The 27,760-nt window shown below is 41.0% G+C and overlaps 1 protein-coding gene across 4 annotated transcripts in view; it reads left to right on the top strand.

Moving 5' to 3' along the window:
* The first annotated feature begins 10,448 nt into the window (after positions 1-10,448).
* Positions 10,449-27,760, top strand: part of RBBP6 (RB binding protein 6, ubiquitin ligase) — a 30,760-nt gene continuing 13,448 nt past the window's right edge. For 3 of the 4 annotated variants that reach the window (XM_058156891.1, XM_058156892.1, XM_058156893.1), the window contains exons 1-9: positions 10,449-11,139; positions 13,632-13,731; positions 16,693-16,729; positions 21,462-21,506; positions 23,749-23,837; positions 23,972-24,068; positions 24,554-24,693; positions 25,783-25,955; positions 27,255-27,358. In XM_058156891.1, the coding sequence (XP_058012874.1) occupies positions 10,974-11,139; positions 13,632-13,731; positions 16,693-16,729; positions 21,462-21,506; positions 23,749-23,837; positions 23,972-24,068; positions 24,554-24,693; positions 25,783-25,955; positions 27,255-27,358 (951 nt within the window). In that variant the 5' untranslated portion in view covers positions 10,449-10,973. Of the gene's footprint in view, positions 11,140-13,631; positions 13,732-16,692; positions 16,730-21,461; positions 21,507-23,748; positions 23,838-23,971; positions 24,069-24,553; positions 24,694-25,782; positions 25,956-27,254; positions 27,359-27,760 lie in introns of those variants that run through there. The other variant, XM_058156894.1, reaches the window with a different exon arrangement.

Below are 27,760 nucleotides of genomic sequence, written 5' to 3' on the forward strand. Positions count from 1 at the left end.
AGCACATATTCCAGTAGAGAGAAATTCCCCAAGGATGGGCTTCTTCACGAGTCCGAAAGCTCAGAAAACTAAACCTTTGGTCCCAGTGACAGGCCCAGATTGGATTTGCAACATTATCCTGGGACACCTATATTTGCCTTAGCATGTAGACTTATACACCGCTTTATAGTGCTTTACAGCCCTCTCTAAGTGGTTTACAGAGTCAGCCTCTTGCCCCCAACAATCTGGGTCCTCATTTTACCCACCTCAGAAGGATGGAAGGATGGGGCAACCTTGAGCCCGGTGAGATTCGAACTGCCAAATTGCAGGCAGGCAGAAATAGGCAGCCTGCAGTACTGTACTCTAACCACTGAGCCACTGCAGCCTTCATTTGTTTCTGCTTCTATCATGATTTCCTTGTATTGTCATTGCTCTTCCCCTTTTAGCCTGGAGGATCCTACTTTTTGGTACCATCTGGAACTTTTTTCATGAATTTTCCTTTCTGCCTTTGGGATAAATCCTAGAGTAGATCACCAGGTGTTTCTCTGCGCAGGGGCTGCCTTGGATTGCTGGAAGCAACTTTTGCATCTGATTTTTTTGCCTCATGAAATCCCCTTCTTGTCTCCCACTTGGTTTTGGCCTTGACATGTTGCTAGCCATGTCTCCGTCTTGTCTCTCGGTGCTTTTCAAGTTATTGTATGTTATTGGATTACTGTCTATTGGATTACATCCTCTAATAAACCATTGTGCTCTTTTTTTTTCTGCTTCCACAACTCCTCTTCCGTTCTTAAACTCTCCCCTCTCTCCCCCTCCCCGCCTGTCTGCTGCTGTCTCTCCAGGCCAGTCTCTCCCCCCATCCCCGCCTCCATTCACAAGCCTTGCTGCAAACCTATTGCTCCCAAATGTTCCACTCCTTTCAGGGTGGGCGTATTCACACGCAGTGCCTCTGCAGGCCTTATCCCAAGCGTCCACATCACGCCCGTATCAGCCAGCCAATTGCATGAACATTTTTCTCCCTTGGATGAAGTCAGGAAATGAAAATTTCAGAGCGAGAATCCCCCTTTCACGTTCAACCAGCTCTCACCATCACAAGCCAGGTCAGCTTTTCATTGCCAGTCAGAGAAGAAATAATAAGATAAAAAATAAAAATAAGAGAAGAAACAATATTTGAGCAGCTGACACAAAGAAGGGTGGGGGCTCAAACTTTTCTCCACAACAACTGAAGGCAAGGCAAGAAACAATGGCTGGAAACTAATCAAGGAGAGAACCAAGTTGGAAGAAATTACCTTACCGTTAGAACAATCAACCGGTGGAAGGGCTTGCCTTCAGAAGTTGTGGGTGTTCCATCACGGGAGGCTTTCAAGAAGAGACTGGACATTGTAGTCTTGTTTGAGCAGGGGGTTGGACTAGGTCCCGTCCAACTCTGTAATTAAGTCAACCTGACCTGAACCAGGGTCACTGAGGCTTCAGGAAGCAGGTTCTGGGGCTGAATGGGGGGCCAGAAGGTAGCAGTACCGATAATAAACATATTCCTTCTCCTGCCATACCTGAAAATAAATCCCTATTACTTTCCAATGCACAGGTTCAGCATCTCTGAATCTGGAGGGGGTGGAGAGAGAGAGAGAGAAAGAGGAAGGAAGTTAGGAAGGAAGGAAGGAGAAAGAAAAGTTTCTCCAATGGTGAAATGTAAAATTTGTTATTACCGGTTCTGTGGGCGTGGCTTGGGGGTGGGGGTAATGTGACTGGGTGGGCGTGACCAATATTTTTTCCTTTTAAAAGCATTTTTTCTACAACCTCTTCAGCCAAAAAAGGTTGTTAAAAAAACGCTTTTAAAAGGCTCCTCCGATGATCCCAGCTGAGTTGCCTGATCGTCAGAGGCTTTTCTTTTCTTTTAATAGCATTCTTTTTGTTATGTATTCATGTTTGTACCTTTAAATATTTGAGCGGGAAATCAGCACGTTGCTGATTGGACGAAGCCTCCAGTAGAACTGTATAAAAGGAGAGGTTTTTCCCCCAGCCTGTTGCTGGGTTCACCCTATATTAAAGAGCTGTTGTCACTACCCTGGTCTCCAGCCTCGTTGCTTCCCGAACTTAACATTGGCGACGAGGGTGGGATATCGAGGCTGAGGAGAACCAGAACCGAGCTGAAGCACGATAGACCCGAACCCAGCAAACTCAGGGCAGAAAAGCGGAGATGGCCAGTTACACTCCGCCCGCACCGTTTGACCCGGCTAAGGAGAAATGGGGAACGTATATGACCCGTTTCGAAAGCTTTCTAGAAGCCAACGAACTGCAAGGAGTTCCTGATAACCGAAAAAGGGCTTATTTCTTAAGCCACTGTGGTCCGGAGGTCATTGACATCGCGGAAGCCCTGGCAGAGCCAACGCCGTTGCAGTCGGTGTCATGGCCAACTCTACAGACTTTACTAAAAAACCACTTCGCACCAACGCCGTCCAAATACGTGCGGCGGTTTGAATTCGGAGAGCGAAGGCAGATGGAGGGCGAAACCATCGGTGACTACATGGCCGCCCTAAGAAAAGCGTCCAAGGACTGTGGATACCGCGACCTAGACGAGGTACTCCTCGAGCAACTCATCCGAGGCGTCAAAGACATCCGTTTGCGGCGACGGCTGCTAGCAAAGCTAACGCTGGCCACCGCTCTGGACGAAGCCAGAGCACATGAAATGTCCACCCAAGTGGCGGAGACACTGCAGAAGCCTGTCCCACCAAAGGCGAGCGCGAAGGCAACCCCGGTACACCAGGAGGAGGTGCAGACCGAATCCGACGGTGAAGATGAGGAAGGGGTCTGCCGCACCGAGAAACGCGACAAAGGGGACAGAGATGAATGCGGAAGCTGCGGTGGTCAACACCAGCGGCAACGCTGCAAGTTTAAGGACGCGACCTGCCGGCGGTGTGGGAAGAAAGGGCACCTAGCTCAAGTTTGTCGAGCGGCCCAACCTTCCCGCCGAAAATTCAAATCGGCCAATCAGAGCGCGGAATCGGCAAGGCGACCCGCGATTGGCTCAAACAAAAAAGGCGCGGATTCCAACCAAACAACTGTGGTCATAGGCCGCGCCTCGACCCGAGTGGAGAAGAAGATCTTCACCAAGCCAAAAATAGAGGGAGTACGGTGCCGGCTTGAAGTAGACACGGGATCAGCGATCACCATCATGTCCTGGGACACTTTGGCGAAGTCACTGCCGTCTGTCGCGAAGCGCCACCTGCAAGCACAACGGCTACGAGTCCACGACTACCAGGGAAATCGCATCCCTGTTCGAGGAACCACCTCCGTCCGAGTCGAGTACGGTCCACACAAGAAGACCCTGCCCATCACGATCGTCGAAGGAACTCTGCCCAGTCTGTTGGGACTAGACTGGTTTCGTGCTCTGGGCATGGGAGTGACTGGCATCTACAGAAGTGACTGTAACCTGAAAGACATTCTCTTTAACGAGTTCAAGATGTCTTCAAGGACTGCCTGGGCAAGTACAAGGGACCCCTATTTCCTTCAACTTAGACCCCAGGTAGCCCCCATTAGGCTTAAGGCGAGGAGAGTCCTTTGCCCTAAAACCAAAATCGATAAGAGCTGGACAAGCTCATAAATCAGGGGATTTTGGTGCCAGTCGATCACGCAAAGTGGGAGACGCCAATCGTCACCCCAATAAAGCCGGACGGGTCAATTAGAATTTGCGCTGACTACAAGGCGACGCTTAACAAAGCCTTACAGAAAAGCGCTTACCCGGTTCCGTGGTGCAACACTTATTGCACTCTTTGGGGCAAGGGCAAGTCTTTGCAAAGTTAGACTTGGCCCAAGCCTACCAACAACTGCCAGTGACGCCCGCACAGCCAAAGCCCAAACGATTGTAACGCACAGGGGGGCCTTCAAGTGCACCCGATTGCAATTTGGGGTTAGTGTGGCACCAGGGCTGTTCCAAAACCTAATGGAACGACTACTGCAGGGGCTCCCAGGGGTAGTTCCCTACTTCGATGATGTCCTAATTTCAGGGGAAAACATGGAGGAATTGGGGGAGCGGTTAAGAAAGGTTTTGGGCATTTTCCGGACAGCCGGATTAAAAGTCAAGGCAAACAAATGCCAGATAGGGGTCGAATCCGTCGATTTCTTGGGCTACCGGATAGACAAGAAAGGAATTCACCCCACTGAGAGCAAGGTTAAGGCAATTAGGAAGGCTCCAGCGCCCAAAAACAAAGCAGAGCTGCAGGCATTCCTGGGATTGGTGAATTTTTACGCGGTCTTTTTAAAGAACAAAGCAACCGTTGCGGAACCGCTGCATAGGCTCTTAGGAAAAAATACTGTTTGGTCTTGGGGAAAGTCGGAAAATAGGGCTTTTGAAGCAGTAAAGAACCTGCTCTCAAGTGATAGCCTGCTCATCCAATATCACAACTCATTACCCCTAGTGCTGGTTTGCGATGCCTCCCCTTATGGGGTGGGGGCTGTACTCAGCCATAGACTTCAAACGGCACAGAAGCCCCTATAGCTTTTACTCTAGAACGATGTCCTCCCAGAGAGAAACTACAGCCAATTAGATAAAGAAGCACTAGCCATTGTGTCAGGGGTTAAAAAATTCCACGAATATGTCTTTGGGCGGAATTTTGAAATCGTGACTGACCACAGACCGCTACTAGGGATACTGGCTGGCGACCGCCCAACGCCTGTGGCACTTTCGCCACGCTTGACCCGATGGACTATATTCCTAGCCGCTTATTCGCATACAAGCTGCAGCATCGACCAGGAAAAGAAGTGGGGCATGCAGGCGCGTTAAGCCGATGCCCACTACCAGGGGCAACCGAAGACCCCACTCCGGGACGCCCATCCTACTTATTGACTCTTTGGACTCTGGCCCAGTCACATCTAAGGAAGTGGCTCGGCATCATACCGACATTGTGTTAAGGACTGTACTCGGTTGGGTACAGAGGGTGGCCGCTGCCGCTTAACGGTTCAAAGAATTTGTTAAAAACGAGATGAGCTCTCGGCTCAAGGGGTGCCTGTTATGGGGTGATCGTGTAATAATTCCTGATAAATTAAGGGAAAGGTATTGGACCTCCTCCACGAGGTCACCCAGGGATCGTAAGGATGAAGGGGTTAGCTAGAAGCTATGTGTGGTGGCCACTCATGGACGCAGAGATTGCTGAGAGGGTAGGGAAATGCCAGGCTTGCCAAGAGTCCAGACCTCTACCCCAACGGCCCCAGTCAGAGAATGGGAAAAGCCCCAAGGGCCCTGGTCAAGAATCCACATTGATTTTGCTGGCCCTTCCACGGCCAAACGTTCCTAGTGGTTGTTGATGCATTCTCTAAATGGTTGGAGATCATACTCATGAAATCCACTACGGCCGAGCAGTAATCACAGCCCTGCGCCACCTATTTGCAACTCACGGGTTGCCGGACACTCTGGTGTCCGACAATGGGCCCCAATTCACGGCAGCCCAGTTTGAAGAATACCTGGCAGAGGAGGGCATCCGACATGCCCTCTCGCCTTTCCACCCCGCGCCGAATGGCCTTGCAGAGCGTTCCGTCCGGAGCGCTAAGGAGGCATTGTCCAGGCTCAAGCCAGGTGACTGGCAAACAAAGATAGACTTTTCTAGCCGCTCAGCACAGAACCCCAAGCACGGCCACCGGGAAAAGCCCAGCCGAATTACTAATGGGACGGAAACTCCGTGCCCACTTGACTGCTTGAATCCCCATTACACACCAGAGGGTTACAAGGGGAACTAGAAAAGACAAGGGAAATGAGCATAGGCGACCGGGTGTGGGCCCGAAACTATGGGGACGGCCCTAGTTGGTTCGCAGGACAAATAATAAAGATAACCGGCCCAAAATCGTACGTGGTAGAGCTACCAGACAACCGAGTGTGGAGGCGCCACATAGATCAGATAAGGAAACGAATAACTGATCAAACCGAACCAAATGAAACAGATCATGACCAATACCAATTTGAATTCACAGCTGACAATGACCCGGGGGAGGCGCAAGACTTAGCTGAGGTCCCAGAGTTCCAGCGACGCCATCAGGTTCCCGAGGGAAACAGCAGGAACAGTTTCAAAAATAATCCAAGGCCGGATGGCCAAGAAACAGAGTCGGCCAATAATCCGGAGCCCGTTGACTCAGAGAAAGAGCTGGGAGGAGAAAACAGCCCCTCCGACCAGCTCAAAACACCACCCAGAACTGAACCGCGCAGGTCAGAAAGAACTAGGAGACGCCCAGGTTATTTGCGTGACTACGTCGAAAAATAACATGTAAATAAATATGTAAATAGAGGCAAAGTGTTTTCTGGGAGGGGAGGAGTGTTATGTATTCATGTTTGTACCTTTAAATATTTGAGCGGGAAATCAGCACGTTGCTGATTGGACGAAGCCTCCAGTAGAACTGTATAAAAGGAGAGGTTTTTCCCCCAGCCTGTTGCTGGGTTCACCCTATATTAAAGAGCTGTTGTCACTACCCTGGTCTCCAGCATCGTTGCTTCCCGAACTTAACACTTTTGGCTGAAGAAAAAATGCTTTTAAAAGTAAAAAAAAAAAACCTCTGATGATCGCGTGGCTCAGCTGGGCATGGGGGGGCAGGGATTTTTGCTACTGGTTCTCTGAACCACCCGCTGCCATCGCTACCTGATCGGGCGATCCGGTCCAAACTGGGAACATTTCACCCCTGCATTTCTCCCTTCCATCCAGGCAAACTGTTTCTTTCAAATCTTTCATTTCTGCCCAGGGAGAACTGGATTAACACTTTCATCATCTTTTGAGTGCTCAGTCATTATTTATAATTTTGATTTAAGATTCATGTCGTTCAGATACGATACCCTGCTGTATTTTAGCAGATAGACCCTTTTTAAAAAACCGGTTGACTAACACCAATTCACCGTTGGCCACATCCAGAGCTAAGAACTGAAAGTCAGTCAGGTATGCTCACCCTCAACATCTCCCTTGTTGCATTTATCCGATATGCTGTCACCCATTTTGTGGGATTATTAAATGCTTTCATATTACTGCCAGTATCCAGGATGTTCTGCTACAGAAAAGTAATCAATCATTTTGCAGCTCCTCCACTTCACAAGCCATTTATAATTCCTGCACGGGAGCAATCGGTGGAAAATTCTACCTGCCTTAAAAGGGCTGGTATAATTCATACTGAATTTTAAAAAAGGCCACACGTGCCGTGGGATCCACATCATAATTGTCAGGCAGGGAAAAACGCACAGTGACTGGGGAAGAGAGGCAGTTAGAAGCGCACCCCTTGCGCTTCTCAGGGTTGAACAGCCATCGCTCCTTTATGACCTGTCGACTCCAATTCCCAGAATTCGTGAGCCAATAAAGGGGCCATAGTTACCCACCCCTGCCCATGCTTAAGGACCCAGAGGAGCAGCAGGCAAATGCCAGCCACCCAGAAAGCCTCTGCCTGCTTCTAATGCAGTGGCCCTGATCCCAGCTTTGGATCCCACCCTGACCCCTGGATCCAAGGTCAACAGTATCAGCAGTAGAGTCGTTCAAGTTTTGCATACAATAATCTCCCAGGACTTAAAATGGACCCTTAACATTAGAACCATCGTTAAAAAGGCACAACAAAGAAGTTTTTTCTTCCTGTGTGAACTCAGGAAGGTCAGAAGCCCAGCCAGGATACAGTTTTACAAAGGAATGACCGAGTCTGTTATTTGTATTTCTATAATGTCCGGTTTGGTACAGCAACTAAACAGGACAGGTACAGACTTCCAACTGAATAGTCAAGATTTTAGAAAGAATAATTGCTACCTGTCTACCTTCCACAGAAGAGCTACATATTGCATGGGTCAGAAGGAAGGCTGAGAAGATATCTGCAGACCCCTCACATCCTGAACATAAATTGTTTCAACATCTCCCCTCCGGATGGCACTAGAGGGCATTGCACCACCCAGAGACAAGTAGAAACAGGGATAGTTTTCCCCAGTGGTGAAATTCAAATTTTTGTTTTACTACCTGTTCTGTGGGCATGGCTTGGTGGGCATGGCAGGGGAAGGATACTGTAAAATCTCCATTCCCGCCCCACTCTTGGGGGAAGGATATTGCAAAATCTCCATTCCCACCCCACTCCTGGGGGAAGGATATAGCAAAATCTCCATTCCCACCCCACTCTAGGGGAAGGATACTGTAAAATCTCCATTCCCACCTCACTCCTGGGGGGAGGATACTGTAAAATCTCCATTCCCACCTCACTCCTAGGGGAAGGATATTGCAAAATCTCCATTCCCACCCCACTCTGGGACCAGCCAGAAGTGATATTTGCCGGTTCTCCAAACTACTCAAAATTTCTGCTACTAGTTCTCCAGAACCTGTCAGAACCTGCTGGATTTCACCCCTGGTTTTCCCTTTCATATCATCAATATGTTGAACACCCAATTCTTACAGTTTTGCCTAAAGTGTGTGAATATTAACCCATAGTGTGTTCCTGTAATATTATTGTGTATCATTATCTTTAATTCCCCCTTTTATTGGTATTTTTATTTATTATTATTATTATTATTATTATTATTATTATTATTATTATTATTATTATTATTATTATTATTATTATTATTATTATTATTATTTCACTTTGCACATACACATATGCTGAGTACTTTTGTACCAGAGACAAATTCCTTATGTGTCTAATCACACCTGGCCAAATAAAGTGTTCAATTCAACAGAGTTACAAGAAAGCTAGTTGTCAGGGTTCCAAGGAACACTCCCAATGAAATAAAGCTCTGAGGCTTGAGGTTGCTCGAAGTTCCAATTTATTAGAGATGTCATGTTGGCACAGCTGGGAAAACCTGAATCTGAAAGCTTCCAGGTTTTCCACACCCAGCTGACAGTTCACAGCCCTGCCCCACACCCACAAGTTCATCACATTGTCCATTGTCCACATTGTCACACTCAATTGGATACAATCTTCAGGCAGTCTCCATCAGACACAGGCAAAAGTCCTTGAATAAGGAATGTTGTTATGACTAACTTTCTACCGCTCCAACAACAACCCCCTCCCAACTTCCCCAGCTAAAATATGTGGCAGTTAAGAAGCCAAAAAAAAAAAAAATGCCTTCCAAAACTGACACTGGTACTCCTGGCTGGGTCTCAAGCATCCTTCTCCCATTATGTGGGAGCTAGAATGGCTGGTTCTATTCTTCGTCCAGATTGAAACTGGGATTAGAAATCTAACAGGCAGAGAGTCTGGGACTTCCATTCTTGATAACATTCATTATTTATGAAAATTATACATCATCCATCCAATGGTGGGTTTCAAATTGTTTTACTGCCGGTTCTGTGGGTGTGGCTTGGTGGGAGTGGCATTGCTTGGTGGGCATGGCTTGGTAGGTGTGGCAGGGGAAGGATACTGTAAAATCCCCATTTCCTCCCAATCAGCTGGGACTCGGGAGGCAGAGAATAGGTGGGGGCGGGGCCTGTCAGAATTTTTACTACCGGTTCTCCGAACTACTCAGAATTTCCGCTACCGGTTCTCCAGAACTGGTCAGAACCTGCTGAAACCCACCTCTGAGTTGGCTCTATAGATTTTCAATTGAGTGAGGGTCTGGGCTATTCCCAAGCCATTCCAGCAGTGGAATACAATTATCTTAAAACTCCAAAATAAAAAAAGGGGTGTTATTAGCCATCAAACCTCAAAAATACACTTTCCCCAAAAGGTTGCACAATTTTGGCCACTACTGTAGTCGGCAGAAGTAGCCTGCAGTACTGCACTCTAACCACTGCACCACTGTGGCTCAATGGTCTAAGAGCCCCCCCCCCTTTGTGACGGAGGAGGAGCAGCTGAGATCAGTGCCTGGTTGAGGCTATAATGGACCAGGGGTGAAATGTAAAATTTGTTACTACTGGTTCTGTGGGTGTGGCTTGGTGGGGTTTTTTTTTACTGTGACTGGGTGGGCATGGCCGACTTTTTTTTTTTAACTTTTAAAAGTATTTTTTCTACAACCTCTTCATTCTGGTTTTTCTTTGAAAATGTTTCACATTGTCATCAGAATTGAAGAAGCTTCTTGGATGAGAAGTGAAATGTCTTCAAGGGAAAAACCAGAAAGTCCAGTTGCCTCTTGAAAAAGCAACTTTGGGACAACCAGGACCCGGATGACTGAGCATCTCCATAGACCAATAGTGGCTTGTCCAATAAAACAGACCATAGCTTAGTTTTTCAGTTATGGTGGAATTATCCACCATTCATTCAGAACTGAAGAAGCTTCTTGGATGAGAAGCGAAAGGTCTTCATGGAAAAACCAAGAAAGTCCAAGTTGCCTCTTGGAAAAAGCACCTTTGGGACACCCGTCTTAACCAACCGGCCTCCCAAAGCGTCGCAACCGCACCGAGACGCTCCATCCAGCGTCGCCTGAAGCCGCGGCCCCTTTAAATGGGCCGGGCCGGCCTCCGGTCACGTGCCTCCCCGGGTCTGGGCGGGCGAGGAGGCAAGAAAGCGGAAGAGCGGCTTTTCTCCCTTTGTCATAATGCGCTGGGTCACGTGGGACCGCAGGAGCGCGCTGTGACGCCTGCGCACTCCGGCCCCTGGCTCGCCCTTTAGCAGCGCGCGTTGTGAGGCCGGGGTGGCGGTTGTTCCTCGAGCGCCCTGCTCTTCTCTCTCTCTCCCCGCCCCCCCCCTCCGCAGAGCCCTGCGGCGACCGGCTGGGAGACCCCGGAGCGAAGGCGGAGCCGCCGGAGCGTTAGCGAAGCCTCAGAGCCGTTGCCGCCGCCGTTGCGAGGAGGCCGTTGAGGCTGCGATCCGCCGAGGAGGAGAAGGAGGAGGACGGACGACGAGGACGACGACGGAGGAGGAGGAGGAGGAGGAAGCGAGACGAGTCGTTGCTGCCGCCGCTGAGGAGAGAGCGAGGCCGAGAGCGGAGAAGGAGAAGGAGGAGGGAGCCGCCGCTTCCGCGGCCATGTTGGAGGCCTAACCGGCCCAGCGCCGCGCCTGACAGGAACCGCGGCGGGCGAGGCGGCCTCTGAGGGAGCCCAGGAGGGGAGGCCCGCCCGCCCGCCATGTCCTGCGTGCACTACAAGTTCTCGTCGAAGCTCAACTATGACACGGTCACCTTCGACGGGCTCCACATCTCGCTCTGCGACCTCAAGCGCCAGATCATGGGCCGCGAGAAGCTCAAGGCGGCCGACTGCGACCTGCAGATCACCAACGCCCAGACCAAAGAAGGTAGGCCGGCCGGCGGGAGGGCACGTGGCGGGCGCCTCCGACCGGCAGCTGATGGAACCTTTGTCCGCGACCGTTGAGCCGCCGGCCGTTCGGCCCAGGAGGCCCCGGCGGGGACGGGGGGGGAGGGAGGAGGAGGCGGCGGCCGTACGCCGGGCTTGGGGTGCCGCTCGGGTCCCCGGTCCGCTTCTCCCCCGCCTGCCCAAGGAGGGCTTCGGCCCGGCGGGATGGGGGTTGAGCGGCTTGCCTGGACGGGGCTTCTAGGGCCGCCCGCCTCGAACCCGGGACGTGGCTGGGCAGCCGACGATGTCGGCAATGATGTTTTTATTTTTCTAAAGAATCCTGAAATCTGTAGGAAAAAAGAATGATTAAAAAGACAGGGAATTCCCCACCCCCACCCCCACTTCCGGCCCTGATGTTTGCCAGGAATATCTCAGCTCCGTAACTTATCTGGAGTATTTTACATGTATAAAAGGATTCAGGATGATGTCACGAATAGGCTGAAGACGGACCCAAAATGCCATTATCGGCTGTATGGATTCCTATCAGATACTTTTTACAAATATTGTCGTGTTTGGGTTAAGGGTTGATGTGTTTTGGTGAGGCGAAGATTAACAGTCCTTGAGCAGCGAGTTGGAGCTTAAATAAGAATTTCAGTGAGAAATTTCAGTTTTAATTTTCTCTGTCTTGAAACGGGTTAATATTAAACCTGAATGTAAATAGGTTAGTTAGACAAACTGTTTGTAAGCTAAAGTAAAGCTGCCAGAAATGTGGATTGAAGGAGACTGGGATAGGACAAATTAAATCATTTCTCAGATTTCACTATTTAAGCCCTACCAAATTCAGTGTATGCTTTTCAGTTCCTATTATCTATGCGAACTATTTAGTTCATACAAAAAAAGTAGGAATAAACATGTACAAAGGAAAGGAAAGGAAACTGTCCAGTAAACAGTTTCTGTTATTCTTATACTGTATCTTTAATTCTTACTTCTGATTCTGAGACTAGAATTCTAAAAAAGGAGTTATCTGTATTGGTATTTTTTTTAAAAAAAGACTAAAGATATCTAAATATTGCCACAGATGTAGATGTAAAGCTGGTGTGATTGCAATAGGAGATACTTACTCTTCAGCTGTAATCATTAAGTGTATATTAATGGATTTGTGGTCAGACCTAAATCATTGTTAAGGAATATCCCCGTAACTTCCTTTTTCAGTTTCCTCTTTTAAAGTGTCTTAATTTAAATAAATCAGACTGATTGTGCCTTCAAGTATAAAGAGATTAATGTTAAGTACCTATCCTGAACATATTAATGATAAAGGTTAATTTGAATAACTTCTAAACAATTATTTAAATCACTTAAGATTTTTAAAAGTTGTTTTCTAATAACATTCGAAATAATTGTAATGTAGATAATCAGAATTTGGAAACAGATTTAAGTTTTAAAGCTAGGTACAGGCTATATGTTATCTCAGTTATGTATTCTGTTTCTCAAAATCATTAAATAGATTTCTGTTCATAGGTCATAAATACTAAAGGACTGTTTGCCATATTGTGATACTCCGTCATCAAATCATTAGGAGGCCCAATTAGAACCAGAAGTTCATGGGGGAATGCAGAAACATTCTGCTTACATTTCTTTCTTATCACTTCTGCTTTTAAATCCAGACTCCTCCTCTTTACCCAGATCCATTCCAGCCCCAAAATACTGTTAAATTATCTTTGCCCCTTTCAAGAGAGGTAAGCTTTGTAAATGATGTATCTGCTCAGCAAATATGAAATACAATTAAAACATGAGGAAATCTTTGATTTCTGTTATAATTTGTTTTTTCAGAATTCTGTAAGGATTTTAAACATCCACCTTAATTTTAAATGTTGCTTTTAATTAATTTTATGTTGTAATTAGATATGCTTTGTTAAAGGTTTCAATCATTCTACCTCATTAGTTTGGCTGAAGTAGGTAATAGCAGAAATACAACTGGTGTACATGTAAAGGTATAATTAAAAGAGATGGAATAGTTAAATGTGGAAGATTGATGAAGTTATTTTAGTTCTAGTGTGAGCAGCCATTTGGTGATTAGAAATACTGTACATTTTTTTCTCACATTGAGGGCTGTGATGAAGTCTTTGTTTGAGGTAGCTGTATCTGCAGGACTGGTGTTAATGCTTCCATATTAAAATAATAGTTACATTTCTCTATTTTATTTCTTGGCATTCTGTGATTTTGGAGCTGTATGCCTCTTGCTTGACCATCACTCCCTAGATTACTGCGATGCACTATCACTTTCCTGGGGACAAAATTACCAAAGCATCTATAGAAACTTAGGTTAAAGACGGCAACACAACATTTTAATTCAATTAGTTATTTTTCATAATAGAGGGTGTTAACTACCCTGCCTGATTATGCCAAGAATTCCTGCGATTTGGTGCCTTACTGAGAGAAATTCTGCATTTCAAATAGGAACTTCTGCCAAGTGTATTTGTGTTTTCCTCCTAGAATATACTGATGATAATGCCCTGATTCCCAAGAACTCATCCGTTATTGTCAGAAGAATTCCTATTGGAGGAGTAAAATGTACAAGCAAAACATATGTCATGTAAGTGTTAAGAAGATTTTTAAGGAATAAGCTTGGGTTCTTATTTGATATTTCTTATACAAGATTTCTGTTGTCTTAATCTGTAATCACTATATCTTATCTTGAATATCCTCTAGATAGAATTGCTTTATATTTTGACTATCTTAATGACCATAGTTCAAACTAGAAAAATAATTTTGTCTAATTTTAACATATATCTACTAATTGAAAAATGCCTATTTCAGACTCTATGGAATTAGTGACTGTAGATGCATGAACTAAGTTCACTATGAGCAAATATTGCTATGTTTAAATATAAAAAAGGTAGACTATAGGAAAATTCTTTGGGACTGATTACCTAGAATAGGAGAAGCTCAGGATGTTTGGGAGCTTAAACTTCTTTGCGTTGAACTATCGAAATGAAGTTATACTGGCAAGAGCAATGGAGCTCAGCACGCAGGTTAATTTTGCCTGGGAAGATTATTCTTTGCACCCTACCTGTATTTTAAAAGAATCCTACTCTGGGATCATAAATATATAGTATAGTAGTAAATTGCTCTTAATAACAACCAGTGGTATAATATGTGAATAGCACATCTAAGTAAAGAGAGGTGCGAGTTTTGGTAATTCAGTGTCTAGTTACCTAGATGTAGCGATAATATTTGACAAATAATTCCTTTAAGAAAGAATACAAAGGATTCATATTTGTGCTGTCATTAGCTTTGAAGGTATAATCATGGGCTGGGACTTTAAATACATCCTAGAACATAGTTACTTATGACCTTTTGCTGCCCAAAGTAAGACCAGGCTTTTGTGCAAAAACTTACATGCTTTGCTTTGTACTGTTAGAGTGCAGCTTCTACTTCTAAAAATACTTGAATTTGGTAGGCTGCAAGTTCTGTAATATACCTTGAACATCAAGCACTAAAATAAATGAATCGAAAATTTGGGTGGAGGTTACATTTTTTAGAAGTTATTTTATCTTGCTGTTATTACAGTAATTAGAAAAAGTATCAGCTGACAAGCTTTGAATCCTGAGGACATACAGGTAGTCCTTGATTTACAACCGGAATTACGTAAGTCATGGCAATGGCTAAACCAGTCACCACGTGACCATGCCTGATTTTACAACCTTTATTTTGCAGCAGTCATTAAACAAATCCGTTTTCTTCAATGGACATTTTTTGTTGGAAAAATAGTGGAATCAGCCCAAAAAAACTCCAACAAAAAATGATGGTTGTATGACCATGGAACGCTGCAAATGCCTATAAATGTGAGTTGTGTGGTCATTGGAACTCCAAAACAGGGTTATAAGTAACTCTGGAGATCTGTTGTAACTTCAAACAGACACAGATTCACATATTTCTGTTATTCTAATGGCCGAAATATAATATTGATTTATTTCATAAGAGACAATTTTGTCTGTAATCTGTTTCAAAGAAGCCAAACAATAGTATTTGTTGCTGTATTCAGTCGTTTGTTTCTTGTGGCCCAACCATTTGTTTGTGTCCAGTTTATCTATTTCATATTTCTTGCCTTATAAAAAGTTTTAGCATCTTACATATTATTTCAAACTCCATTTTAAAAAAGATTTTAAGTTCTAATTAAAAAGCAATACTTCTGATCCGCCTCTGTGGCTATTTGTATAGCCCAGGAAATGCTTTAGAATGAATAGGAAACATAAAACACATTTATTACATTACAATCTGCAGTTGGAATTTACCCGACAAACTTAAATACTGACCATGTAGTCCACACTCACATTATTTCTTTCTCAAACAGTTGTTGAGCAAGGACTACCTATATGTATTTCGCTTAGTTCAGAACATAAGGGGAAATACTACTTTCTGCTTACATCATTGGAACTGTGGTTCTTTTTAGAGATCTTACCTTGTATACCTTACCTTGTATAAAAGTAGCTTTTGCTTCCATTTTTAAATTCATTCATCATTTTAGCCATCCAGATTTAAAATCGAATTTAATATTCCCTTGTTCTAATTAATTTAGGCTTAAAATACAGCTTTCTGACTTTAGATGTCATGAGGAAAAAAGCTTCATATAAAATCAGGAAGAAGGCCTAAATTCTTCATGACAATGAAAAAACAGGAGTTGTGAGCCCATACAAATCATTGACACGCCAAGAAGCAGTGATTTCCCAGTACATTTGAACTAGAGTACTATGTTGTCTAAAGCAATTTTTTTACAGTACATCTTTAAGACATCTAAGATACATTCTTAAAGAGACAAGTCATAGGTGCAACAAAAACTTCCATGTGAATGAGGTAGTTATATTTATAAACCTTTTATTTTGATAATAAGAATCATCAAGGTAATTTGCTCAGGTGGAAAATATATGTATATAAAATTTATATGGAAATGCATGTTGATGGCATTTAAAGTACATACTGAATATCTTCTGAACTACAAAGAGTAGTCATTTACTTTTAAAACTTATTATCTAATTATCCTTTCAGTTGAGTTCTTTTTACTTGAAAATATCACACATGTCCCAAATTAGATTATGGGATTGAGTAATGTATCAGTATTGTAAAGAATATAACTTCCTAAATGTAAAATATTCAGGGGATCTATTAAAGCCTTTTTTTAAAATCAGATCTTTTTTCTTTATCGCAGAATTCATAAGTTTCACAGAAGCATAGACACTCCTCTCAGGTGATGTTTTTTGACCCCCACTTTGAGTCTACACAGCCTATCACTTTTCAGTCTGTCTAGTCAAATTGAGTGCCTGGCTCTTGGTGTGGGAATTTGGCCTTTTCCATAAACTTTGCATGCCAGACTTAGAAAACAGGTATTTCTAGAAGCTTAATGTTCCTTTAGGATCACAGCCTTTGTCAAGTAGGTTTTGGAGGAATGTTTCTTTATCAAAACTGTTTTTAATATGCACTTTTGGTTTCTGGTGGTGAATTTCTCCTTCATGACAGTATGTTTGTTGTTTCTGACAGCATGTTTTCCCTTTTTTAGAAGTCGAACTGATCCAGTGAGTGGACCTTCAAAAGCAGTATGTAAAAACACAATCTCACACTTTTTTCTTCTACACAATCTGCTTAATTTACAATATTGTAGCAATAAAGTATTTTTATAAATATTTATTTCCCACAGAGAACCATTGATACTGTAACTTACATTGTAATTTGATTCAGTATAGTAAACTGAGCAATGCAGATCATTTTAATGTGATCATAAACACTGGTGCAAAGTGACACTCTGAATTGCATATTGGAATGCTAGATTATTTCCTGTATGACTTTGCGTTGTACAGATAATGTATGATCACTTATGGATCATGTAAGTTAAGGTTTGCACATAATTATTTTGTTCTACATTTTGTGTGTCTCTAGTTGGTAGCTGTTTGTTTGTATAGGTTGTTGTGTGCTTTTTGTTTCCTCGAAATAAAAATATTTGGAGTGTATCTTTTTTTGCTACTATCACATTGTATCAACTTTTGTTCTTAATATTTCCATTAATGGTTTTTGAAGATATTTTCAAAAACTGCAATATATTAAACTTACCTTTTTCTTCTTCAGATTAAATCATTTATTGAAAGGTCTATTTGTGCAATTAGATTTATACTGAAAAACACACTGTTCACATGTTTTGCTTCAGCAGGCAACCTAGAATGTGAACTGCTATCCTAAGATCTGTATTTCCTACTAATTATCCCTGAGCAAGACATAATTAAAGTTAATCTTAGTAGTCCTCACACAAGAGATATTTTAGTACAGTGACAATGCCTGTCAGACCTCTCCAAGGCCTATTCAATTAAGAAAAGATGCCCTTATTTGCTCCTTGGGTCACCACAAGTCCTTAAATTTTATTTTGTCATATAATAGCCTATTCAGTTGCTTCCTTTGGTAAGCTCTTGTTTAGTTACCATTATTGATCAGTGGGATTTTTTTTCCTATTTCAATTCATTAAACACACATGTGGTCTCTGTTCCATTTTTAAGTTTGCTTAACATACTATAAAGTTGTTTTACTTAGGGTTTATTAATGATGCAGTTTGGCATTGCTAGATAGTTTTCTAATGTTAGAAAAGAGCAATCTTGGTGACCAGTTAGACTATTTATGAAATTATGCTTATTTAAAAACATTTAGCATTCTTCTGGTATATAAAAACATAGTTCTCATTTGATTATTATACATTGCATGTCTGAAAATCATTTTTGTTTACAACTAGCCCAAAACTAAATAATATAGCAGATTTTTGTGTAAGCTGCTTTTATTATTTTATAACCAGTCCTTTTTGCTAGCTTGTATAAAAAGTTATGTTCACAAATAAAGTTCAACTTTCATTTAGAATTGTGTGTACCCTGGCATGTCTATTGTACATCTTAATAGCTCTGTTTAAAAGTATATGGTTTTAAGCAAGCTTGCAAACAGCACTATAAAATCCACCAATTCAGAGATTGATTGCTTACAAACGTTTCTGTTATCTGCATTAAAGGAAGGATCAAAGTAAGAGACTGTCAGGCTTTGCAATACAGCTGTTTCAGTCCTAAGGTACTTTGAAGCTAGGGTGTACCAAAAGAATGTTCATTGAATCAAGTAAAAACTTTCCCAGCTCACACACCAACATGCTGTAGTTTTGTTGAAATCTGTAAAAGGAAATGTTAGAGTGGGGGTACGTTTTGTTAGGTCTGTGTGAAACTGTCACCTAATGGGCTGTGGGGAGGGGTGTAGATAGGAGACTAGAGAGAGTCCCTACATGCAATCAGTCATTCTATAGTCAGAGTTTAGAAATAGGTTGATTCAAAGGGGGATGCTGGGCTTAGGTTTTGAATTGTTAGGATATAAATGGAGAATTAGGTCCATTAAACAGTAAAGACTCCTTTCATTGAACTTCAAATCCTGGCCACTACATACAAAAAAAGTCCCACGTAGTTCTTGGAAACATTAGACAGGTTTTGCTTTGTTTCAGATTTCTTTGCTGTAACCTACTGCACTAGAATTCACCATCCAAGTACTAATAGCTGAAAAATATTTTATCTTTTTAATTAGCGAGGTGCTCCCACCTATTGTGGTGTTATGTATACAATGTCTTTGCCAGGACAAACCCCCCCCCCTCCTTTTGCAATGAGTGCATTTCCCTCATTTCCTAGGAAGAGAATATCTGGCATACACATGTCTTTCTCTGCTCTCCACAAATGTAGACTAACCAACAGTGTCTCTCATGTCTCATGTCCTGCTTCTGCAGGGGAGTGAAAAAGCAGCATGGTGGCTGCTCATCTAGGAATTCCATTTTTTTTTATGTGGTGCCTGTTGCTATTTTCTTCTGTAGGGTACCTTTTGTTTGACATCCCATTCATATATATATATATATATATATATATGAATGGTTTTTCCCTGCTTTCTTTCCCCAATCTACTCTTTATATTTAACCATTTCCATAAGGGTCACTGAATCTTAAAAGATTTTTAGATATCATAGATAGGACTACTATACATACAACCTTTTACAGATACTACATACATACCTGTATGATTCTACTAAAATTTGTGACATTCTACTAAATTCTGCTAAAATTTGTGACATTCATATAGTTGAACTAATGCTGAGAAAAAATAAAAATACATGGTCATCAGACAGCTAGAAATATGGTGATTGTGTCTAGGAATTTCTGATAGTATAGTTGATAAGACAGCAAATTATTTCTCTGATTTTAGTGTTCGCAGTATGTTTGCAGTATGCTCTGACATTAGGTACAAAATTTGAATCATTAATTTCTGAGTACAGTGATAGATTCTCACATCTATAACAAAACTCAGGCTCAAATTTCGATGAATGACATCTCAATTGAAACTAAAACCTTGAAAGGGTAAGAGCATTAAAGAAGGTAGAGGGCTACCAGCACTAGCAGGCACAGATTCACATATTTCTGTTATTCTAATGGCCGAAACGTAATCTTTATTTCATAAGAGACAATTTTGTCTGTAATCTGTTTCAAAGAAGCCAAACAATAGTATTTGTTGCTGTATTCAGTCATTTGTTTCTTGTGGCCCAACCATTTGTTTGTGTTCAGTTTATCTATTTCATATTTCTTGCCTTATAAAAAGTTTTAGCATCTTACATATTATTTCAAACTCCATTTTAAAAAAGATTTTAAGTTCTATTTAAAAAGCAATACTTCCGATCCGCCTCTGTGGCTATTTGTATAGCCCAGGAAATGGTTTAGAATGAACAGGAAACATAAATTTATTACATTACAATCTGCAGTTGGAATTTACCTGACAAATTTAAATACTGACCATGTAGTCCACATTATTTCTTCCTGAACCATGCATTCATCTCATGGATCTCTTCCATATGATGAAATAATGAGGAAGAATGTATGTTCAGTGTTGAATAAATGGGGCAAAAATTTTAATAGAAAACCAAATGGGATTGATGAGATATCCTATGTAGAGCCAGGTGTAGATGTGTGTGCTGCTACTGCCCTGTGGTGGTTCCACCTTTAGGATTGGCTTTTTGTGCTGGATCTGAATGGCAGCTGTTAATTTGCATACATAAAATTGTTGTACTGTCCCTAGACTTGCCTTTTGTGAAATGGGCAGCTATACAAGTTTAATTAGTAAGTAAAAGCAAAGGTTTGGTTAGTATCGGCAGGCATTAATTAGAATTGAGTTTTAAAAATGTAATTTCAATGTGTGTGTATGTGTAATAGGCCTACCAAACTGGGGCTTTATTGACATGATTGACATGAGCCCAGCCTTGGTACACTTAACTCAGAGTAGTGATCTGTGAGGAGCTAGAATCTCATAATTATGCCCTGTCTGTACATATGAGAGGTGCTTTTCCATCAGTAGGAGTTGGCATTCAATCATGCATGGCTGTTTGGGGGTCATAACATGGTAGTCCTCATCATTGACATAATTTTTTTTAACAGTGGTGTAATTTCATGACTAGAATTGTAAAATGTATCACATAATTGCAGATTGTCTGATTTAGTTCTATGATTGATTCTGTATGATAATTAGATATTGCATTAGGTTTAAGTTAGGACTGGAAAAAATCTATTTTTCTGTTTTTTTAGAACTGAAAAAAAGCCCTTGTAACTCCTATCTTACATAATACTAAGTTTAGAAATGTACTGATAAAAGGAACGTGTAATATATGTATTTTTAAATTGTTCATTTAAATGCATATATTTTTATTTTGCACATTAATTTCAGCATCTTCTATTCAGTGCTACTTCTCACAAACATCTAAGGGGTCTATCATTGTTATCAGCATTCTGACGATTTTTCTTTTAAGTACAGCATCTATCATCTTCTAAAGCTTTGAATCACTCAGATTTTCAACACATCTAAATGAAAATGTCTATAAATAGGCTCTTTCCCACAACATGTTTGAACATTTTTACATTCACTTTTCCCACAGCATACATTTACAAAATGGAAGGTTTTTAACCTTAACCTACTTTAATGTTTATTGTAGCATGTTTTTACTTTGAAAAATGTACACTTATTTATATTGGTTATAAAACAAAGCCAACGATGAAGTTATTAGGCGAATTGGATATCCATCTTATTTTTTTACAGAACTGAGTGTTATATATTTGACTGCCCAGGCCATAGAAACAAATGATACATTTCGACTCAAGAATTTTTTTTTTGAAACTCCTCTCTGTAAAATGTAGTTTCAGGCTAAATCTTAATACCACAGCTGAGGCTAAATATGTTGGCTACATTTTGACTGTGGAACTTGAATGTGTGTTTAATTTTTTATGAACAGATTGATGACTCTTCTGCATCTATTTCTCTGGCCCAGCTTACAAAGGTATATACATATATATTTGTCAAATATAACAGAATATATTGTTGCTTGCTTGGTTTTTTGAATGTTTTCTGCTGTGATATTTATACCTTTAATTTCTGTCATAGATGCAAAAAAACTATTAAGTTTAAACATTGGAATTGTGTGTATTTATTAATTACTATCCTGTAAAGAGTAGTTCCCAGTATGGGAAGATAGAAGGGGAGTACCTTATCAGCCTCAACATAATGTTGCAGTTTTATTCATCTTCAAGACACAAAGAAGAAGCACTTCTGAAGCTGTTTTATCATTTCTTTGATATGTTACATTAATTTTGCATTGGAAAAGTAGCACAATTTTAAAGAAGAATTTTAATACTATTTATGGACTCCTAGGATTTCTCTGTGCAACAGTCAGCAGAGAAGTATTTCCCTATCACATGGACACTTTATATGATTATTTGGGGAATCTGCACTCAAAGCCAGTGATAGAGCAATAATTTGCATCAAATAATTTCATCAGTTGTACCCTTGTAGTATATGCAGTGGGCAATAGCTATGCAACTAATTTGTTTGAACACAGACTGTGTAAATGTATCTATAGGAATATACCAATGTGTATGTGTGGCATACTGGCAAATGTGACCTTAAACTGTTGTATCAACTTTGTTTGCAATGAAACTGCTTGCCTTTCTGCTCAGTAATGTGTAATTTTGTCTGGGAAAGCACTAGTGATAACATACCCAAATAAATGGCTGCTCTTTAAAATTTTGTTAGTTAGAAGCAGTATCGCCTTATATTTCATATGTCTTTTTGTGAACAAAGGCTGGAGTTGTATTTTTTCAAAAATAAACTACGTTTTCTAGTTTGGAAATTTTGACATGCGTTTGCGAATATTTAATTTATATCAAGCAAGTCTGGTTTCCATTAGTGCTGTCCTTAAATTTGTCCTTGGTTTTGTAACCTTATGTCAAGTTTATTTTTCTGAGATGTGAAAAAAATGTCCAAGAGCTGTACATTTTAAGTGTCAGGTAGAACTTCAGAGAGTATTTCTGTCAAATGCAGAATATTTTTATATAGTATAAGGCAGTTCAAAACTGTTACTTACTTTAACCTCTTCGGTGCTGATAGTTCTTACATAGAGGGAATGCATTTAACAGTTTTGTTTTATTCCTACTGTGTATTAAATGCCATATTTGAATTTTGGTCTATTCCTACTAATGTTCTGTGCTAATGGATATGTTCTGTAAACCTGTTTGGGTTCAAACAAATTAGCTAAGTATTTGTAAAATAGTTTTCTGTAAATGTGAACAATTTCATAGTTGTTAATTTGCATTGTTAAGAAACGTTATGTATTTTAATCAACTGTTTAATAAAACGTTGAAACTAGCTGTTTGCTTTTGTGGATGAATGTATTAAAAAGTGTGTATGGACGATCTGAATGTTAGGTGATTGGATATCTGAGCAATTAATAGCCAATCCCTTCAACCTTACTTATATCAATATTTAGCGTGCAATGACCCATTTTAACAAGTTTCTATAATTGTTAGCTGTACATCACAACTATGGCTTGCACCATGAAGGGGCTATCATCCTGAAAGTTGTGTGCCCAAAGCATATCGAGTGGCATTAGATCCTACTTGGCAGAAAGTTACTTGTTCAATCTTGTTTACACCTTTCTGGATATGTTAGCTGTATTCCTTCATTTTTACTTTTATAGATACCAGAAGGGGTTTTACAAGTAATTTCCCAACTTTTAAAAATGGTCTTAGATGTCTGAAATGTCAGTTTTCAGGATGATAATTGCTGTTTTAATATTTCTAAATGTAAAATAATGCTGCAAATGGAAACCATGAATTGCACCTTATCATTCCAAAGTAAACCTCTTAAAATTCATGGCTTTTTAATCTATAAGTATTGCAGAAGGCACCTTTCAAAAGATTTAGCTTTAGGCCATTTAAATTTATCCGAAGAAACAGGTACACTTTCACAAGCGTTTGTGTAAAGTACAAATAGCCTGATGCACAAAGTATCCCAGCAAAGAAAATAGCCGGTTTTATTAGTTTAGTGCAACAGGCACATAAACATCATGTAAATGGCATAAGGACTCCCTGGAACATCTTCAGGATAATCTGAGCTGTTTTTGAGACAACTTTAGCTAGCATTGTGCTGCTCTTTACAGGATTGGATGAGTGGTGTTGTCTTTGACTGGATGGCCTTAAATGTGTTTTCTAATGTGTGTTGTCAAATGATTACCTATTGAACAGACCGCCAATCTGGCTGAAGCCAATGCTTCTGAAGAAGATAAAATTAAAGCAATGATGTCACAGTCTGGCCACGAATATGATCCAATCAAGTAAGTCTTCACCATGTCACCCACCAAACCGAAGCAAAAAAGCTAATTTTGGAACAATTTACATAGTTACATTTTTGTTTAAAAAAAAAAAGCAATCTGCAAAGTTGCACACTTCTTTTCTTACGCCTTTTTAGTTACATGAAGAAACCCCTGGGACCACCGCCACCATCATACACTTGCTTTCGTTGTGGAAAACCTGGTCATTACATAAAGATCTGCCCAACCAATGGGGTAAGATTGGCCTTGTCTCAATTGTTGAAGGAGCTTGTCTTTTGTTTCCTGATGACAGCCTAGTCCTATTTTTAAATTCATTGGGGAGAGAGGTTCCCTCACGCTAAGCTAACTAGCTTTGGGGGATACGTAGTTTAGAGGTATTATGGCTGGCAGGATGGGCAAGCAAAGACAACTCATTCAGCAACATCTGTCTATTTTCAGTCCCGGGAGCAAAGGAGGGAGGAGGTAAAGAACTATAAGCTCGAGTATTAGTGGAGGGTGTTACTGGTTGTGTTAAATCTCCTTGTCAATCTCTGGATCTGCCCTCCAAAGGGCAGTAGAATTGTTTGTTGTCTTCTAATGAGAACTGACTTGATTTGAATACAGTTCTGTGTAAATCTACAAAATCTGTCCACTGATTAAAACAATTATGTGTAGATAAAATTGGCAGGAGTTGCAGGAAGTAGATTTTAAACAATGTTTCTGTTGTTTTTTCTCAAAAGGACAAGAACTTTGAGTCTGTTCCCAGGATTAAGAAGAGTACTGGAATTCCACGAAGTTTCATGATGGAAGTGCAGGATCCTAATACTAAGGGTGCCATGCTTACCAACACAGGGAAATATGCTATTCCTACTATTGATGCGTAAGTAATTGAGATCTTTGCAGAACATCCTCATTTAAATTTTTCTGAAAAATAGAAATTGGCAGTCTAGATTGGTTAGATGGTTAGAATTCTTATTCGGTCTTTATAACGTTCTGTTTTTGTTTATTGATTATTATTACTTAGGATCTATACATCTGTGATTATAGGTTCTAGAATCCTGTATCAATTCACTTTTCATCTTTCGCCTTAGTTGAATTTTTTTTGAGGAAGTTAGCAAATTATAGCAGTGATAAATAAGGGCTAATTAATTAGAAATGCATGTTCATGTCAAACAGTTCATAAATGTAAACTTTCCTTGCATAGAAGCTCACGCTCACCTTCCACGCAGGTGAGGAGATGAGACAGGCCCTCAAAGGGTCTTTGTGGCTGGAGGAGGAGAGTGTTTCAGCTTAGGACAAACACCAAAGTTGAAGCCTCCTAGGAATCTTGGTCTTAAAGAAAAGGATGAATTCTCCCTCAGTTCTTTGATTTGCAATTCTACCCTTAGCTCAGGCTTTGGGGCGATAGGTATTTTTGCTGATTACAGAAAGTAGTAGATACAGTGAGTGACTAACCGAAAAATGTGTTGCCAAAGATCCTATTTTGGTTTACTTAATGGTTGTGATATTTGATTAATTCACTTTCATTTCTCTATTTTTTGGACAGTGAGATGACCATCACTTAAATCAATTAATAAATTAATTACTTACTAGTGATTGATAAATGATAATTAATCATAATCAGGTTAGTGCCCAGAAAGCACTTTCCTGCTACTCTCTGGAGAAGTTAATCTCTGTTTTAAGTACCCTCGTACCTTTTGTAATTCATTTGCTCCTGAAATTTTGAACTTTTCGATGATCAATAAGCTGCTGTCTCACTGTCATCCTGGCTCTGCCAAGTTCATTCATATAAAATGATTTTTCATCCAATTAAAATGCAACTTTTAACAGAATTCATGCTTCTGTTAATTTGTCCAGATGGTACAGGAATGTGGAAAAAAAACATTAGGCTATGTCCTCAGCTTTATAGCATGCTTCATACTACTTTTACTTCCACAAGATTTCACGGATGGTTTTTTTTTCCTTTCAGCGAGGCTTATGCCATTGGAAAGAAAGAAAAGCCACCTTTCTTGCCAGAGGAACCATCCTCTTCCTCAGAGGAAGATGACCCTATTCCCGATGAATTGTTGTGTCTGATCTGCAAGGATATAATGACTGATGCTGTGGTGATTCCCTGTTGTGGAAACAGCTACTGTGATGAATGTGAGTTTGTAAGATGCCCAGTTTCTCAGTGTATCACATGGATGGGCCTGTTCTTGAACTGAGCGACAGAGAGCCCGTCCATGTACCTGATAACTTCATGTACGGTTTTCCATACAGAGTATGCATTATTGGAATTTTTAAATTCTTTCCGGTCCAGCAAAATGTTGGAAATAAGTTATTTAAAGATGGTGGGGACTCTGGCAATAGGATATCTCTACAAATACGGGATGAAAATGGAGCAAATTTGGTTTGGAGGAGCAAGCTGGCAAAGGAAAGATGGAGTTTAAAAATGGCTGAATCAGAGTGGAGACTCCAGGACCAAAAAAAAAAAAAAGAAGATAGGATTAAAACCCTTGTAGGAGAAATGATTAGACCATTGCTCAGAATATTGCTGAATATTCCATTCTATTTATTTTGTATTAATGAAATACAAAAGCCAAAAATAATACACATGTTCCGTTCTAAGCCCCCTCCCATCTGGGGCTTCATTGTGCGCATTCGTACATAATACAAGGAGAGGCAACACAAGAGGAGGGCAATTTCTTGCCAGTACCATACTGGTAATTGGTCTGAGCCTTGAAAATTTGTTGTAACTTGTGCTGCCTGGAAGTCTGTTCAGAAGTTTCTGTTGGCACACAGTACAGCAGCCCATGTGCTGGCATGTAAAATCTGATTTTTCAGAGTTATGTCTCTTCTTCAGCCTCCACACTCCACACTTGATTTCCAGGAACAATTCAAAATGCTGGTTTACAAAACCATTCGACTTCATATAGAAGTGGCGTCATAAGTTGTGAAGGCATGCTGTATATGTGCAAATAGAGGTATTGCAAGCTCCCTGCTCAGTGGAGGGGGTCTGTCAACCATTCCCAGTTGTTGGCCATCATCCAAGAAATTCCCCTACAATAGTCACCCTGAACCTCTTTTAATTTTCACTCCTCGATCTGAGTGAAAAATAGAACTGCCCCTTTTAAAGGTGACAAGCTTTTAGATGACACTGTCAAATCTCCCCTCCGTTTTCTCTTGCTCAGCTTCTTGTTTCCAGATTCCATATTATGGTAGATTTCCCCTCAAATCTGTTCTAAATTCTCCACAGTTCTTTTAAACTATGATGCCCAGAACGTATAACTGAGGTTTCCAAGTTCTCCCTGTGATGCCACACTTTAACTTTAGCACCCTTTAGAATTGGTGACTGTTAAAAGTTCTGTGTAACTGTGTGACACTTATCCATCTATGCATAAAGTGGCATGCTCTGGTTATAATATTCTTGCATTTAAAATGGAATTTTCATTTCACTTGCAGGTATCCGAACATCCTTGCTAGAATCAGAGGAACATACCTGTCCAACTTGTCATCAGACAGATGTTTCTCCTGATAATTTAATTGCCAACAAATTTTTACGCCAGGTAAAATATACCTATATTAATCTCTCTGAGGGCACCTCCCCTGCTGTTTTAATTGCTTTACGCTATTCTGAGTGAGAGATTCTATTGAGATTCTATTTGGAGGGGAAATGACCATTAATCTGGTTGATTAGTCTGTGATTTGACAGAATTATCCAGGTGTTTCTCTTCCTGCTATAACAAGACCAAATGAATCTTAAGCTTCTGTACAAAGGTGGGAAACCTATTCTGCTGGTTACTCTGTTTAGAGTGGATAGGTAGATATGTAATTTATTTGGATCACACATTACTCCTGGTTAGGATTAATCTTGGTGGACAGTCTTTTGCTTAGCCTGTTGTGCAAATTCAGTCTGGTTGGACAGTATAAGATGTCGTGTGAACCCAGAAGACTCATTTAATAAGTAA

Source organism: Ahaetulla prasina, chromosome 14, assembly GCF_028640845.1.
Source record: "Ahaetulla prasina isolate Xishuangbanna chromosome 14, ASM2864084v1, whole genome shotgun sequence".
Classification (NCBI taxonomy): domain Eukaryota; kingdom Metazoa; phylum Chordata; class Lepidosauria; order Squamata; family Colubridae; genus Ahaetulla; species Ahaetulla prasina.